Here is a 15349-nt window from a genome sequence, read left to right as displayed (position 1 = left end):
TTTGCATTCAGTTTAGTTCTTGAAAGGAGGGATTGGCAAGTCTTTTTGCAGAACCAATTAATCCATCCCTAATTAAAGGTTCTCAGATATTCATATAAGAGCCAGATGCTGGCCTCCAGGAAGGGCAAACCAGCCTTAAACCTGCTCTCACTGGTGGGAATGAGTCTCAGTCCACCATAGAGACAGCAGCACCATGATCTGCTGGCCACTTAACATAGCATTGTGCCAGCGATAGGACAGGGGCACGCTGGAGGAGGACGATATGCCTGGATGGCACTATAGTCCGACAGTTCTCAACCAACATTAGAAATTGGTATAGGCTACAGCAGCCTTGAGGCCTCCCCTTGACTTAAGTGAACCAAGTGGCGCCCTGGTGCAAGTGAGGATCTGACTCCTCAGACCCTGCCAGTTGGTCCCCCTCTCTCTGCAACTGACTGATCAGCTTCAGTCTTTATTTTTGTATTGCCGATGAACTGAAACATCCAGGCATCTCTATATGCCTATCAAGGAAAGCACAAGCAGGAGCAAACGCTTTGGTGAGGAGCCTTGGTTTTTGATAAAAAGAAGAGTGCATATCTACGTCCAAATTCTGTGTGGCCCACTGGCCCGTGGCATGCTGTGCCCAGTTAGTCCTTGGGCAGGCTTGGTTTGCAGCTAAGGAAATAAGGTGATGTAATAAGAGCACCTAAAAATGTAAATAGCTATAATATAAGAGCGTTTTTTTCTTAAAGTCACAGCTCCTGAAGTCAGATGATCACAAGAGAATCGCAGTGCAAATATTCTTCGGGGTGGTGGAGTTAATACAGGCCAAGCTCCTACTGAATTACTGTTGACTTCAGTATGAGTTGGTGGTGCCCAGTACCTCACAGAATCAGGCCCTTTGTTTTGAATGTGTTTACTAACTAAATTATTACGGTTTCTATTACATTACAATCGTGATTATTATTTCTAAAGTCCACAAAACGAAAGCAGGGGCCCATTCTGCTAGGGGCTGTACACACGCCTAGTGAGAGACGGTCACTGCCGAAAGAGTTGACGATCTCCGTACAAAAGACAGGAAAAGGATAGGAGGAAAGAAGGCTCATTATCCCCATTTTACAGGTGATTCACTGAGGCACAGATGTATTAAGTGCCTTGGGCACACGAGTCTGTGACACAGCTGGGAACTGAACACAGATCTCCTAAGTCCCAACGAATGCCTTAAGTGCAAGACTACTTTTCCTCAAACTTTTTAATTTAAAAAAAAAAAAGTAGAATAGGAAAGAAGAGGAAAGAAAGCCTGGTGAAAGCAAAGATGTTTTACCCCCTCAGCATACTGAGGAAATGATAAGCTTTATACTTTTCCTCAAACTGCATTTAAAATTAAGGAAAGAAGCAACCAGCTCTGAACTTTCTCATGGAAACGTCTCCTGTGCATATTTTTTTAGCTGCTCCATGATCCTGAAATTCCGTTAATTCATTCGAGTTTCCTAAATTCCCTGTTTTAACTTCTCTGTTTCCACACAGTGTACCAATGGGTTTAGAGGTCGCTGTTTTGTTTTCTGTAACTGCCCTGCCTTAACTTTCAATGCAGACCGTTTCATGTGGGAGGCGGGGGTTAGTCTTTTGGTTTAATTTTACACCTGTATCTTATTTCCTTTTCCTTTGCAGTTTGAATTCATCTAGTGCTTGTATTGCAAAACTAATTGCAATGGTAAGCAAGCAAACTTTGAGTGTTTTAAGGAACTGCAAATTCTCCAGAAGAACTGGGAAAAGTATTCAGGCAAACAGGAATTGCTGCATTTTTCTTATGACGCAGATTAATGGCGCCTTCCTGTCAGAGGTAGGCACTTGAGGTTTTCAGTAGAACAGAGGCTGTCCGATACCCCAGATTCATTTCTCATGTAGTTAAGAGCCTGTCCCCCTTTTTAAAATATGTCCTTCTTGTTTCCATTCTGGCGGCTCCACAGAATTAGACCCACAAAAGCTGATCCTAATTTTTCTCTCAAGGGCGGCACAACCTCACTCCAGCACTGTTCCCATCTGGGGCTACCCTTTGAGTAGCAGAGGGATTCTGTCCCGAGCTGTCTGTGGCCTATGCGCCATATGCCCACCCATAACAGGGAACCCCTCAGTAATGATACCCAGGGCAGTCATCTGAGCGTGCTCAGAGAGCACTTCCATGCCTACAGCTAAGGGAAGAGCTTTCAGAAACAGACTGCTTGGCAAGATCAAAGCAACAAGCAACTTTAAAAATGAAACGCATGGGTTCTTCGAGACCAAGTTAGTCGCTAATTCTCTATTTAGAGAGCACTGTTCCCAGCTGGAACAGTAAACTACTGGCTATATCCTAATTGTGCTTCCAGCAGCAGATAAGAGAGCTCAAATTATTGCTGGAGGAACTTTTAGAGTGGGATTTTCAAAAGCTGAGTTAGGTCCAGTGCTGAGTGCTCTTGAATATTCCACTTATTTTTTTTTTTAAAGTTCCCTGTAGTTTTGTATTTTTATGAGATCTGTTTGCCGAGGGCAACCGGAATAGTGGGTTAAGGGCAGAGGGACTCAATCAGATTGGTTTCTCTTTAACCTTATTTGACACATGGAAGAGAAGACAAATATGAATGCTTGAGCTGCTGATGTTTGTGAGGATAACTTTGTGCTAAGCTGCTCATTGGGCGGTGGGAAGAGAGAAATTATAACTATAGAGTCTCTCCTGTTTTTGGAAGCAGTGCTGGTTTTGTTGGATTCCGCCCTTGATCGAAGTAGGTAAAAACTTCCTAATCTACTGCTTAGCAGAAACGAGGATCTGGCAATATTTTCCCTGTCACTGTCATCTCTATGACAACTTGTTAAAAATCTGTTTTCAAAACTGATCTTTAAATGTAGGGAAGAGGGGAAACGAAGCTATTGAAATGAAAACCAGAGCATGAAGATAGAATCATAGAATATCAGGGTTGGAAGGGACCTCAGGAGGTCATCTAGTCCAAATCCCGTGCTCAAAGCAGGACCAAGCCCCAATTTTTGCCCCAGATCCCTAAATGGCCCCCTCAAGGTTTGAACTCACAACCCTGGGTTTAGCACGCCAATACTCAAACCACTGAGCTATCCCTGCCCCCCATAGGAGGGATAGGTCTAGAGTGTCTGTTCTCGCTGTCTCAGAACACAAAAACAAGGGTACATTCAGTGAAACTGAAAGACAGCAAGTTCAAAACTGATGCAATGAAATATTTTCCTTACAGAATGCTGAATTGAGACCATGGAATTCATTGCCACATGATGTGATTGGAGCTAAGAATTTAGCAAGATCTAAGGAAGGATTGGGCATTTCTGTGAATAACTAGCTTATCCAGAGTTATTGTGCTTTTTTAAAAAATACTTTGGAAGGGACAAAACCATCACAGAGGATAGATTATCCGACATTTGCCTACTGCACCTTATTCTGAGACAGCTGGTACTGGCCACTGTCAGTCAGTGGTCCAAGCTTTCATTTCTTGTGTCACCAATTCAATAGCCTCATTGTATAGGCCTTCTGTATTCTGAAAACACTTTGGACCAGATTTTGCTACCCTCACTCACCTTGAGTGGTACCTTGCTTGACACTGAAGTCAGTGGGACTGCTTGTGGAGTAAAATGCTACTCAGCTTGAGTAAGGGTGACAGAATTTGGCCTTTGACTTTCCTTTTTGACTTTGGGACAATTCAGTGCCCAGAATTGTGAGGACAGCAAACATACTTGCTGTGGACATTATGGTAAAGTGCTAAGGGACTCAGTAAGGTGTACAAGAGATTAAAGAAAAAAGAACCAGATCCTTAAGTGGTGTAAGTTAACTCCAGTGCAGCTATGCCAGTTTATGTCACCTGAGTATCTGGGCCATAGTCTACATTTGTTTCTCTGAGAGAGAGAAAACCACCTGTCAAGAAGTGTTTGTCCAACAGCATTCCTGATATGATCTGCGGATTCCACACTCTGTGTTGCATGCATGAGCAGTTCATCTCCAGTTGGGATTGGTAAACGCAAACCTTCAGTTTCAGATGAGGTAAAGACTCAGCTCCTTAAGTTCCTTAGAGGCGGATGCACTAATTACACAGACCAGAAAAATAAGACAATCAAAGCACTTCCTTTCTTCCTCGCTGATTTTTGCTGAAACTGGATTAAAACCAAAAGAAGCTCATTGGTCTATTTCGGAAGGTTTATTATGTAAATAGATTTCTTGCAGCATGCCACAGTACTATAATGCTAACGGTCTGAACTGCAGTAGACAGTCCAGAGCCAGGAAATTGTTAAGGCTTCGTTTCTATCCTTAACACACTCCTTCCCATGCACCTTTGGTGCCTAAGAATTGTACATAGGAATGCCACTTGCTGTGGGGAATGCCAAATTTTAAATGATCCTATATATCCCCTGCAATGGTTCTCCAACTTCAAAGGAAAGTTATAGCCAGGAAGAAGAAATCCCACAGCATTTAAATAACGGTCATCTTGCAATCTGAAAAATGCCCAGTTACTTAGGAACTTCCTGGTTTTTATTAGTTCATCTCACAACCTTAGTGCTATTTAAACAGCGGTTTTAATAGCATTTAACCCTTTGAGTGTCTGCTATAAAATTCATGGGAGCTTTACAGAAGTCAGGTATACCTGAGAGACTGGGAGAATGTTCTGATCTGGCAAAGAATGAGGTAGTGTGTTTGAATCATACTCACTAAACCTTTGGGTTGAGATTTTCCTAAACTACATAGGGGATTTGGGGGCCTGATTCTCATTAATTTTGAATGAGACAGGAGCATCGAGATCCTTTAGGCAGCTTTGAAAATCTCCCTCTTAATACCCGGGGGCGGGGGAGGGATTACAAGCAAAGGAAAATACACCGGAAGAGTTTCTATCCATTAAAAGGCATGTTGGATGAGTGTAGCTACCTTCAATGGCAAATCATATTTAAAGCCTCTGTGGTCCCCTGCAGTCATTTAAAACAGGGAGAAAGTAAACTGTGAGGCTTCTCTTTATTCCTTCCCTTTCCCATCATGCTTTGCAGGTATCCAGCTGGGAGGGAGCATCCTTGCCCCTCTCCATCATGAGGGATCAGCAGAGACTTAATTCCCCCCCGACCTCTGCCATATGCTCTCACAGAATCCATCCCCCCTCCAAATGGATCCAGCTCTTCCCATGCCATCAGGCCTGTCTGTCCACCATTCTGCATAATTGAATGGAGAACATCCCTGTGATGAGCTCTCTGCCATTTACACCTGAGCTGTTCACAAGACATTTTCCCTCTGGTCATGGCAGTGTAATCTCAGACACCACCTGGCAAAGGCAGACGCAGAGGGGAACTGCAGGACCTTTCAGGAAATGCAGGTTAGCAGGCATCTCCAAAGCTGGAGCATTGCATGCCCTCTTTCACCTGGTAGTGTGACAGCTAATGGTAAAATGGATTCTTTGATCTAAACAAACACACTTTGGGGATAGAATCATAGAATCGTGGGACTGGAAGGGACCTCGAGAGGTCATTTAGTCCAGTCCCTTGCTCTCAAGGCAGGACTAAGTATTATCTAGACCATCTCTGACAGGTGTTTGTCTAACCTGCTCTTAAAAATCTCCAGTGATGGAGATTCCACAACCTCCCTAGGCAGTTTATTCCAGTGCTTAACCACCCTGACAGGAAGTTTTTCCTTATGTCCAACCTAAACAGCCCTTGCTGCAATTTAAGCCCATTGCTTCTTGTCCTATCCGCAGAGGTTAAAGAAAACAATGTTTCTCCCTCCTCCTTATAATAACCTTTTATGTACTTGAAAACTCATGTCCCTCCTCAGTCTTCTCTTCTCCAGACTAAACAAACCCAATTTTTTTCCATCTTCTCTCATAGGTCATGTTTTCTAGATCAGTAATCATGTTTGTTACTCTTCTCTGGATAGTCCTCGCCCTCCACAAAGAAAGTGCTTCTATGCCTTTAGTTCCACTCATGAATTTGAGAGGTAGAACTTTCACAAGAGCTGGACCTAAGCTATGGAACCTACTTCCATAACAGATAGGAATGAGAGCAGATCTCTTCATTTTCAGAACTAACGGCAAAATTCATCTCTTTGAGCTTTCTCTCAATAAGTTCTTTGCAAGCACCGCTCACAGAGAGACAGCACATACAAACACACAGCATACAAACAAGCCAGCCTAGAAACTAATCAAGCTATTTCTCCTTTGGCCTGGAAAGGACAAAGAGGTGGCAAGAGATTATCAGTGTTCTATTTTAAAATATTTATGGAGTTCTTGGAGATTGGGTGATAGTGGCCATGTAAGTATCTGGATGGATAGACAGATGTAGATACTTAGAGGAACTGTGCCAATGAAATGGATGTTTGTTTGTTAATTTTTTTTTTTACTTTTGGCATACACTCCACCTACTTGTTTCTATTCCTGAGGGTAGTTGGGATCATTTTTGTACCTCTAAAACAGTGCAGATTAATTAATGAATAAACATGTAATCTGATTGATCAGATTAAATAACAGAGCTAATAATCCATAGCAAATGCAAGCGAAATCTTAGAGAAAAGCGTGAATGTCTGTAGATGGAAGTATCTTTAAAAATAAATAAGGGGGTAACTAGATCCTGAATTATAAATTGGCATTGGCACACACTGATTTACACCATCTGAGAACCTGGCCCAGATATTTTATATAAAGAAACTATTGTTGTGTGAAACAATGTGTTCTGAACAATATACTTTCTTTCCTATTTTTGTTTTATCCGTTCATTCTGCCAAACTGTGACAGGGATAAAGTTTTCAGAGTTAATATATAACCTGATGTTTAGCACCTCTCATTGCAGAAGATCAGGCAGGACTAAATGTTGGGTGTACAGTATTTCACTGCTAGCCTGCTTGGTTTACAAAACCATAAACAGCTGCCAGGTAAGCGCAGGTGTCGGCTGCTGTTTTGTGCCCCGAAGGTATTTATAGACAAGGTGGGTGTGTCTAAAAAACAAAAGAGTGAAAATAAGTGTAAATGTTCCATCATTGTTTTAATACAGGCTGCTGTACTACAAGTCTATGGATGGTGTTATAGGACAGACTGCACTATTCCAGGGTAGGATTGCTAGGACAGCATGTAGTAATTAAAGACCAGAATCATGACTTGTTGACTCTGGTACTGAAAGTTAGGGTGAGCCGTCTTTCAATTGCCAGCAAGGGCATGAAATACAGGACAGCCTTGTAGTTTGCAAAGCATTTGTGAGCCAAGTAATTGATATTAACCTTCAGGTCTGTGACACTAGGCCAGGAAGTAATGAAGTGATAGGAGTTCTCTTTTTCTTTCAAGCTCAAAGTCAAGAAAGTTGTTGCAGCTGTATAAACTGTGTTTAGGGCTACAGTCTTTGAAATACTACACTAGAAAATTTGAACCTGTACTTTTAGAATTAAACTTCCCAAGTGTGGAGAAACTCTGCATTATACACCCAACTTAGAACAACACTGAAACTTTCCAAGGTGAAACACCATCTGTCCACTCTCCTGAATGAAAAGAGAACAACAACAAAAGCAAATATAAATGCCTTGATCCTCCAAAGCCTCACTCACGTGAGTAACAGTTTGAAAAATTGGCCCATGTTTTAGAACCTGGTATAAGATTATTGTTATCTTTTTTTCCCAAGCAATGCTATGATGTTGCTTTCTTGTGTTGCAATTCATTAATAAGCAGGTCTTTTATTCCCAACTCATGCTCTTGTGCAGTGATGGGACTAGTATGTGTTCAGAGCTAAAGTTTTTTCTCTTTGATCCACATTGTGGAACAGAATAGCCTTAAAGTGATCTGCCAGGTGGATCAGACATTAGAATTTATCTCACATGTTGCTGCCTCGCTTTGGACTGACAAGTGCAAAACTTTAACCCTTTTAAAAATCACCAGCCAAGATTTTCAGTACAGACTAGTGATTTTGGGTGCTCAACACGATATGCCTTACAAAAGGCCTGACATTCAGGGGGTGGGTGCTCAGCCCTTTTCTGAGAATCGGACCTCATGAAGGATGTGTTAAACTGGATGCTCACAAATTGAGGCACCCCAAGTTACTAGTCACATTTCTGTTTGTTCACATTTATTTGCTCTGTAAACTCGCCAGCTTCTGGGTGCCGATGTCTTGGATCTTGCAGATTGGTGTGGGTATGTAATCTCCCAGGCTAAAATCAAAGAGCCCCCATTAATTTCAATGAACACATTTACAATCATTAAGGAGCAGCGCTGGTTGTGAAGGGGAAGCAGGAGTGTACTGTGTACTTCTCAGAGCCTGAGTGCATTCAGGTTTGATTTTAATTTGTCGATAATTTATTCAGGGTCTGTTATTCGTGCAAATATTTGTCTGTGGGAAGCTTTGGGGACATGCAACTCAAGAAAATAAAGTGTGTTTTAATTACAGGCCAAAGATATTGTACATTACTGGGAAGGCTTTGTTGTCTTATCTTGACAATGTCTTTCAAACTAATCCTTAGTACCCGCTAAACCATATGACCCTTCCCAGCTTAACAGGAAAATGTGTCTGGAAATGTTCCTGCTATTCAGCCTAAATTTTCTTTTTTTTTCTAATTCAATCCCCTTACTCCTACTCATGCCCTACCCTCAACTGTAATACCCTAAATATTTCCTCTTCTGTTTGACATTTACTCCACGATCCGGTATATTGTTGTCATCTCTCTCCCTTCCTTTTAAGTCCTTGATTTGTCAAGCTGTAGATATGGTCCAAATTCTTCTACATCCTTGTATGACCTCCGTTTCCTTAGTGTGTGAGCAGCTCACAACTTTCATAAATTTATTTTCATAACACCTCTGAGAGGTAGAGAATTATCTCCATATAGGGAACAATAGCAAGGAAAGACCATGGAACTTTTGCAAGGTCACACAATCAGTTTTTGGTAGAGCCAGGAATTGACCCTAGGTCTCCAGAGTCACAGACCCAGGCCTTACCCACAGAACCGTACTTCCTACCTTTGGTAAAAACTGATCTCAGTAGAGTAGTAACTGAGAGCAGAATTCTGTCCAAATTATTCCTAAAATGTTAAGCCCTCTTATCAGAACTCCCTCTTAATTGTAAACATCTGTCTCATAAGGAAGTGCCCGGGCCTGAACACAACTGAATGTCTGATATTTATTATAATTATCAAACAACGATGTCATATAGACATTACACTTGGGTATGTAAGAAAAGTGTCCTTCATTTTCCTCCCTGACATGTTGTATAGAGTTCTGATGTGCTGTGAAACAGCTGCCAAATCCCACATCTGAGCGAGCTACATTTCAGTGGTGATTCTCAAACAATACACAATCTGTAGAAGTAAGTTTGATGAAAGGCTCTGTTTTAAATATAAACTGATACTAATCATCATGCACTTCATGCTGACACGTTCCTGAATGGAAACTATTACATATGCCCTATTTGAGTAGCATTATTGGAATTGCCTATAGCCACGTTACCTTGAATGTGGTTCTAAAAATTCAGCACTTTACTTAATTATTCTCTTTGAATCCGGGACTATCATTTACTATTTGCACAGCAGCAAACACAAGGAGGTGCAACTTGCTTGTGGCCTGTAGGTATCACTGCAATATAAATGTTAAATGATGATCACAGTAATTCACAGCTGTGACCCTGTCCCTGACAATGTGTGCTGCTAAAATTAAATTTCTTGAATATTTTTGCAGTATTTGGCCGGTTCAACAATGGTGATGATAAAATAGCAGCTGCAGACCTTCCATGAGGTGTCAGGGTTTCAGCTGTAGTTTAAACTTCACCACCAGAATGTGATACGAGCAGAGCATCTCAAGCCAAAAGCCAGACAACTTCAAATGTTAAGGCTGAATTCAGAAATCTGGAGCTTAATTCCTGTCTCAGACTGCTGCATAATTTTTCAGACTTTAAATGCCTGATCCAAAGCCCATGGAAGTCAGTGGAAAGAGTCCCATTGATTTCAGTGGGCTTTCAGTCGAGACCTACATCTCTAACAAATGTAGTGGGCCAGTGCCTTCTTCAAACACACATCTTAACTGCTGATCTATGCACAGCGGGTAGAACTAGGAACGGGTGGAAAGGAAGGAATCCTCTTCCAGGCTGCTGTAGAGAACAGAACGTGGTTGCCAACATGTAGATATGTGTGCTGATATCCTGGGCCTACTGAAGTCAGTGGGACCAGGATTTCACCCCTCATGTGTACCATTGCTTTTAGAATCTTCTATACATTTTTGTCATTTGTGCTTATGGCACCTGGGATGCCTTGTTCTTTTCCATGAGTAGTTTCCCTTTGACTTACTTTGTATTCTGTTATGTACTTGCAGCTCATTTGAGAACAAAATGCAAAGTGAATGCCTTACCGACTCTTTTGCTTGTGCTGACCTTTTTTATGACTTAAAAGAAATTTCCTTAAGTCAGTGGTCCCCAAACTTTTTTGCCCACCCCTCCTTACCTGGTCCATGCGCCTCCCTCCTCTTGGGAGCTGTGGTCTGGAGCAGGGGCTGGGTACAGGACCAGCATCACAGTGGGGAGCCAGGGCCGGAGACAGAGCTGAGATGGGGAACCGGTGCTGGGACCAGGGCCAGAGCTGTGGTTGGGGCCTGAAGCAGGGCCATGGCTGGGAACCAGGAGCCAGGAACCACGGCCAGGAACTACAAACCATGGCCAGGAGTGGGAGCCGGGAATGGGACCAGCGCTGCAGGAGCTGGGCGACGTGGCCAGGAGCAGAACCATGGCCAGGGGCAGAGTGGGGTTGGGTAGTTCTCCCTCCCTGCCCCCACAATGGGGGCTGGCCCAAGCCAAAGGTTCACATTGGATTTCAATATGACATTAAGTGGGAAATCCACTGTATACTATTGCTTTTAGCATCTTTTATAAGCCTTGCAATTCAATGGGATTTGGGCCCATAAACATCTTAGACGTCGTTGAAAATCTCAGCCTCACTGATCAGATGCAATTTGTCAAATGGTCCTTATGAAAGTGGGGAATGCAAACGATAACTTTGTCAGTTTTGCTTGTTCTTGTTATAATTACAGGAGTCAAGACATGTTATCTAGTATCTCAGAATTATAGCAAAAAAATTGAATACACTAAGCAATAATACATTTAACGAATACTAGAGACTGATGCTTCTTGAGAGTTGAAGGTACCTGGCCTGTTTCTTAGTGCCTTACAGTGCATATAAGGAATCTGATTATCTGGATTAGCCAATTGTTTTACAATGTGTAATTGATTAGATATCTGAACTTCTAAAAAACTGGAGGTCAGACTCCGTGCTAACTCAAATCAATGTAATCAATCCCTTTGACTTCAGTTGGCCCTGAGTGCAGTTTATTTCTCAGGAAAGTTACCAGAGTGTAGGAAACTGAAATCTCTTCCCTACACAACAAGGATAGTATGAGTTGTGGTAAAAGAAGCTTCCCTATTCTGCCCAGCCAAGGTGTTCTATAAGAACCGCTTCCAGGAGTGAGAAGCTAGTTTAGTATCCGTAAATATTTGCGGCCTGGTCCAACCCTATTGACTTCAATCAGTGTGCTCCATTGACTTCAGCAGGCTTAGGGTCGGCCCCCAAATCCTTGGTCTCAGCTGAGACTACCAGCAAAAGTGCCTGTTACAACGGTGGTGTAAACTGGTGGGCAAAGTCACCTGCTGGGGTGTAAGTAGAATAATGCCCATCAACACCCATTCAGTCCAAGGCCTTTTCCTTAGAACTGCCTTTATTTCCAAACAGAAAAGGAGTACTAGTGGCACCTTAGAGACTAACCAATTTATTTGAGCATAAGCTTTCATGAGTTACAGCTCACTTCATCGGATGCATTCCAAACAGGCGTTCCAGCACAAGGGCAAACAAACTCACAGTCCTGGGGACTAACTAGAGATGGTTGGAATTTCTTTTTACCCTGCAGAAAATTTTGTTGTTTCAACAAATATATTTGAGGGAAGCAGAGACTTTCTGAAAAAAATGTTCATTTCATTGAAAACCCAATTTTCTATTTTAAAAAAAAAAAAAAGTTTTGATGGAAAATGTTTGACCACCTGAAGCTTTCCTTGCTTCCACCAGCCAGGAGGGGAGAGGGGACACACTCCCTTTATTTCTTGGCTACTATGGAGCGAGACCCTCTATGACCTTCCTGACCCCGTGTCTCTTCTGTCTGCTGTCTCTGCCACAGAGACAGGAAGCCTTTTATCTGGCTTTCTGTAGGGAACATAAGAACGGCCATACTGGGTCAGACCAAAGGTCCATCTAGCCCAGTATCCTGTCTTCCAACAGTGGCCAATGCCAGGTGTCTCAGAGCGAATGAACAGATGCTTGCTCCTTGTCATGTGCCCTACAACTACAGCTCCCAGTTTTAAAGGACCCAGGTCAACACATTGGGGTACATCTGCGCACCCAAATACCCAGGTGCAGGTGGGTTTTATGCTGTGGATACCTCTTAAGTAAGAACTGGACTGAGATCACCATTGTACTTCATGTGAGACACCCAACAGTCATGAGATGGTAATAGTAGCTTCTGGCTACAACTAGTAGGACCTTGATTTCATTTGGTAATTGAAAGGTGAAGGACTGTATCCTATTATCAGGCCCGGGAGACGTCCACCCTCCTATACTGGAACAAACATTTTGAATACACATATATTATCCCAAAGAACATATTTGCCTGGTCTTTGTTTAGGTCTTAAAAATTATGACTTAGATTTTCAAAGCTGCATGAGGCATTTGAGAATTGAACATTCTAACCCCCCCAGGCAGCTTTGAAAGTCTCCGCCTAATGTGATTCCCAGACCTCCAGTACTGAATAAATAGCCCTCTAATTATTAGAGGATATGTTCATGTTCTATGTATTGTAAGGTTTCAGAGCAGTAGCCGTGTTAGTCTGTATTCGCAAAAAGAAAAGGAGTACCTGCGGCACCTTAGAGACTAACACATTTATTTGAGCATAAGCTTTCGTGAGCTACAGCTCACTTCATCGGATGTAGCTCACGAAAGCTTATGCTCAAATAAATTTGTTAGTCTCTAAGGTGCCACAAGTACTCCTTTCCTTTTTATGTATTGCACAAAATTATTAACATGGTTTTGGCAAAATACACCATTTGGCTAGCTTTCTGGCTCTAGGATTAAGCTATTCTTGTGGTTTCTTCATGACATGCTATGAAAGGACTTCGCTGTACTAGGATCTGGTGCCAGGTTTTGTGCATGTTAAGACCTTTGCCAGATCATGTTGCTCTTGAGTGAAACTAAAGATAATATAGGAATTGTCTCTTGCCTTCATTGAGTCTCTTTTTACTGTGGAGCTTCCCTGGTTGTGTGTTTGTCATTTTTTGTTTTTGTTTTTAATTATCCAGTCCTTATATACCCTTGGTGACTGCTCGGTTCTGGCGTACCACAAAAAATGGAACCCACTTGCTGTTGTCTCTTTCTAATTCTTACCTTATTTGTTTTGGCAAAATAGGCTGACCCAAAGGTGACCTTGCTCATGTCATGTAACTCAGTCCCCACCACTTTGATGTTGCAGTAGGCCAGCAAGTTTATGTGAGGGCAAATGCTGACGCTTTGGACAAAATTGTTTAGAAGTTTTCCCACCAGCGTTGGTGACACACAGTCATAGGCTGGTTGTGGTTCAACTGCTTGTTTCTCCTCATGGGTGCAGTCTACTTATTGACTTTTCTACCAAGTCAGCCTTTTTGTGAATGTCTGGTGATACTCCTTTTCAGTGTGAATAATCAGTAGGGTGATGTGTGGGTGGGTGGGGTGTGGGGTAGATGGGCGGAGGTGTGTGGGGGGTGGGAAAACAGGGCAAGGGGAAGAGGGTTGGGACTTAAATGACCTTTGTAAATGTCTTTCCATCCCCTTTGTTGCTTGTAACGGAGATGTAACGTTGGTGCAGATGACAATTTAACCGAAAGCTCTGTTCTTTCCACAGTGGGTAAGCCTCACAAGTGTAACTACTGCGGCCGGAGCTACAAACAGCGCAGTTCGCTGGAGGAACACAAGGAACGCTGCCACAACTATCTTCAGAATGTCAGTATGGAGGCTGCTGGGCAGGTCATGAGTCACCATGGTGGGTGGAAACCATGTTCAGGAGCCTCCTGTACCTTAGAGTGACTTCTGCACTTATTTCATGTTTGGTTTTCTCCATTTTTTTTTTCTATATTTCAAATAACCTCATTCTTCCTAGAACAGTTACGCTTAAATATTCTTAAGGACAGAAACCGTGCATGAAATCCTGGCCCCACTGAAGTCAACATCAAAACTCCCTTTGACTTCAGAGGAGCCAGAATTTCACCGTGTGTGGGGGGGAGGGATTACACTGTGTGGTGTGTGTGTGTGTGTGTGTATGTGTATGTGGGTGTGTACACCTATATGGATATGTATGTGTGTGTGTAATATATATTATATTTTTCATAATTGTGTGTACATGTACCTATATGGGGGGGAGGGTGTGTTTTATATATGTGTGTATATGTATATATAAAATCAGCCCTGCAAAATTATCATGAAAAATTGATAAGACCAAATATAAAATGTGGTGTTTGCCCACCCTTTAACATAACTGATTATGAGAAAAACTAAAAATATTGTAGTCTTCGTAAAAACAAAGCTTCCCTGTTGCAAGTATGAAAGTAGCATTTGGCAAGATTGCTAAATGCAATCTATATAAAATGTGTATATGTAAATATTTTTACATAATAGGCATGCTGGATGTGTAAATAGTATATTGAAAAAGATTTAGCCTTTTTGCGCAGTATAAAGAGCTTGCAAAAGAGGATATAAAAAGCACGCTATGAGAATGTAGTTTTATCTTTAGTGGGTTGTAAAATTTAAAAAAAACATAATTTTTTTCAGACTCTCCAAATTATTTTTGGTTTTAGGTTTTGAAGTGGAATTTTTTGATTTTTTTTTTAAATGTTCATGAAATGGCTTATCCTTTTAAAGATATTTTTATTGATAATTTTCTTTTTTGATTTTTGGTATAATATTTTAAAAATTTGGTTTTAAAAAGAAAACCCTGCCGTGTGACTGAGCTAACCAGTCAAAATTTGCACTGTTGCAAAATGGAAAAAAAAGGAAGGAAATTAAAAGCAGCCTGCTTTCCCCTTTCTGTTTGTTTTTTGCTCCTGTGTAACTTTTCATTGGTCAGTTTCGTCCGGCGATGGGATTTTCATTTACTTAAACATTTAAAGAAATTTTTTCAAAAATGTATAACAAGAAGCCAAGAACAACAACAACAAAAATTTATATTATTGATTTCTAATAGAAAATTTTGGTGGAAAAAAACCCGAAGAATGTTTCAAAATGGGTAATTTTTTCATGAAATATTCTTTTTTCACAACAAAGTTGCACTGGAAAAATTTCAGCTGCTCTGTTCAATAAATTCAATTATATACCACCACCATA

The 15349-nt window shown here is 41.6% G+C and overlaps 1 protein-coding gene across 5 annotated transcripts in view; it reads left to right on the top strand.

The window, feature by feature from the left end:
- The window catches only part of IKZF2 (IKAROS family zinc finger 2), a 137241-nt gene that overhangs the window by 98486 nt on the left and 23406 nt on the right, over window positions 1-15349 (top strand). For all 5 annotated transcript variants that reach the window (XM_048869701.2, XM_048869698.2, XM_048869700.2 and 2 more), the window contains one exon: window positions 13875-14012. In XM_048869701.2, the coding sequence (XP_048725658.1) occupies window positions 13875-14012 (138 nt within the window). The remainder of the gene's footprint in view (window positions 1-13874; window positions 14013-15349) is intronic.

This window comes from Caretta caretta, chromosome 11, assembly GCF_965140235.1.
Source record: "Caretta caretta isolate rCarCar2 chromosome 11, rCarCar1.hap1, whole genome shotgun sequence".
Taxonomy (NCBI): domain Eukaryota; kingdom Metazoa; phylum Chordata; order Testudines; family Cheloniidae; genus Caretta; species Caretta caretta.
Note: the sequence above shows the minus strand (reverse complement) of the source record. Positions and strands in the feature narration are given on the sequence as shown.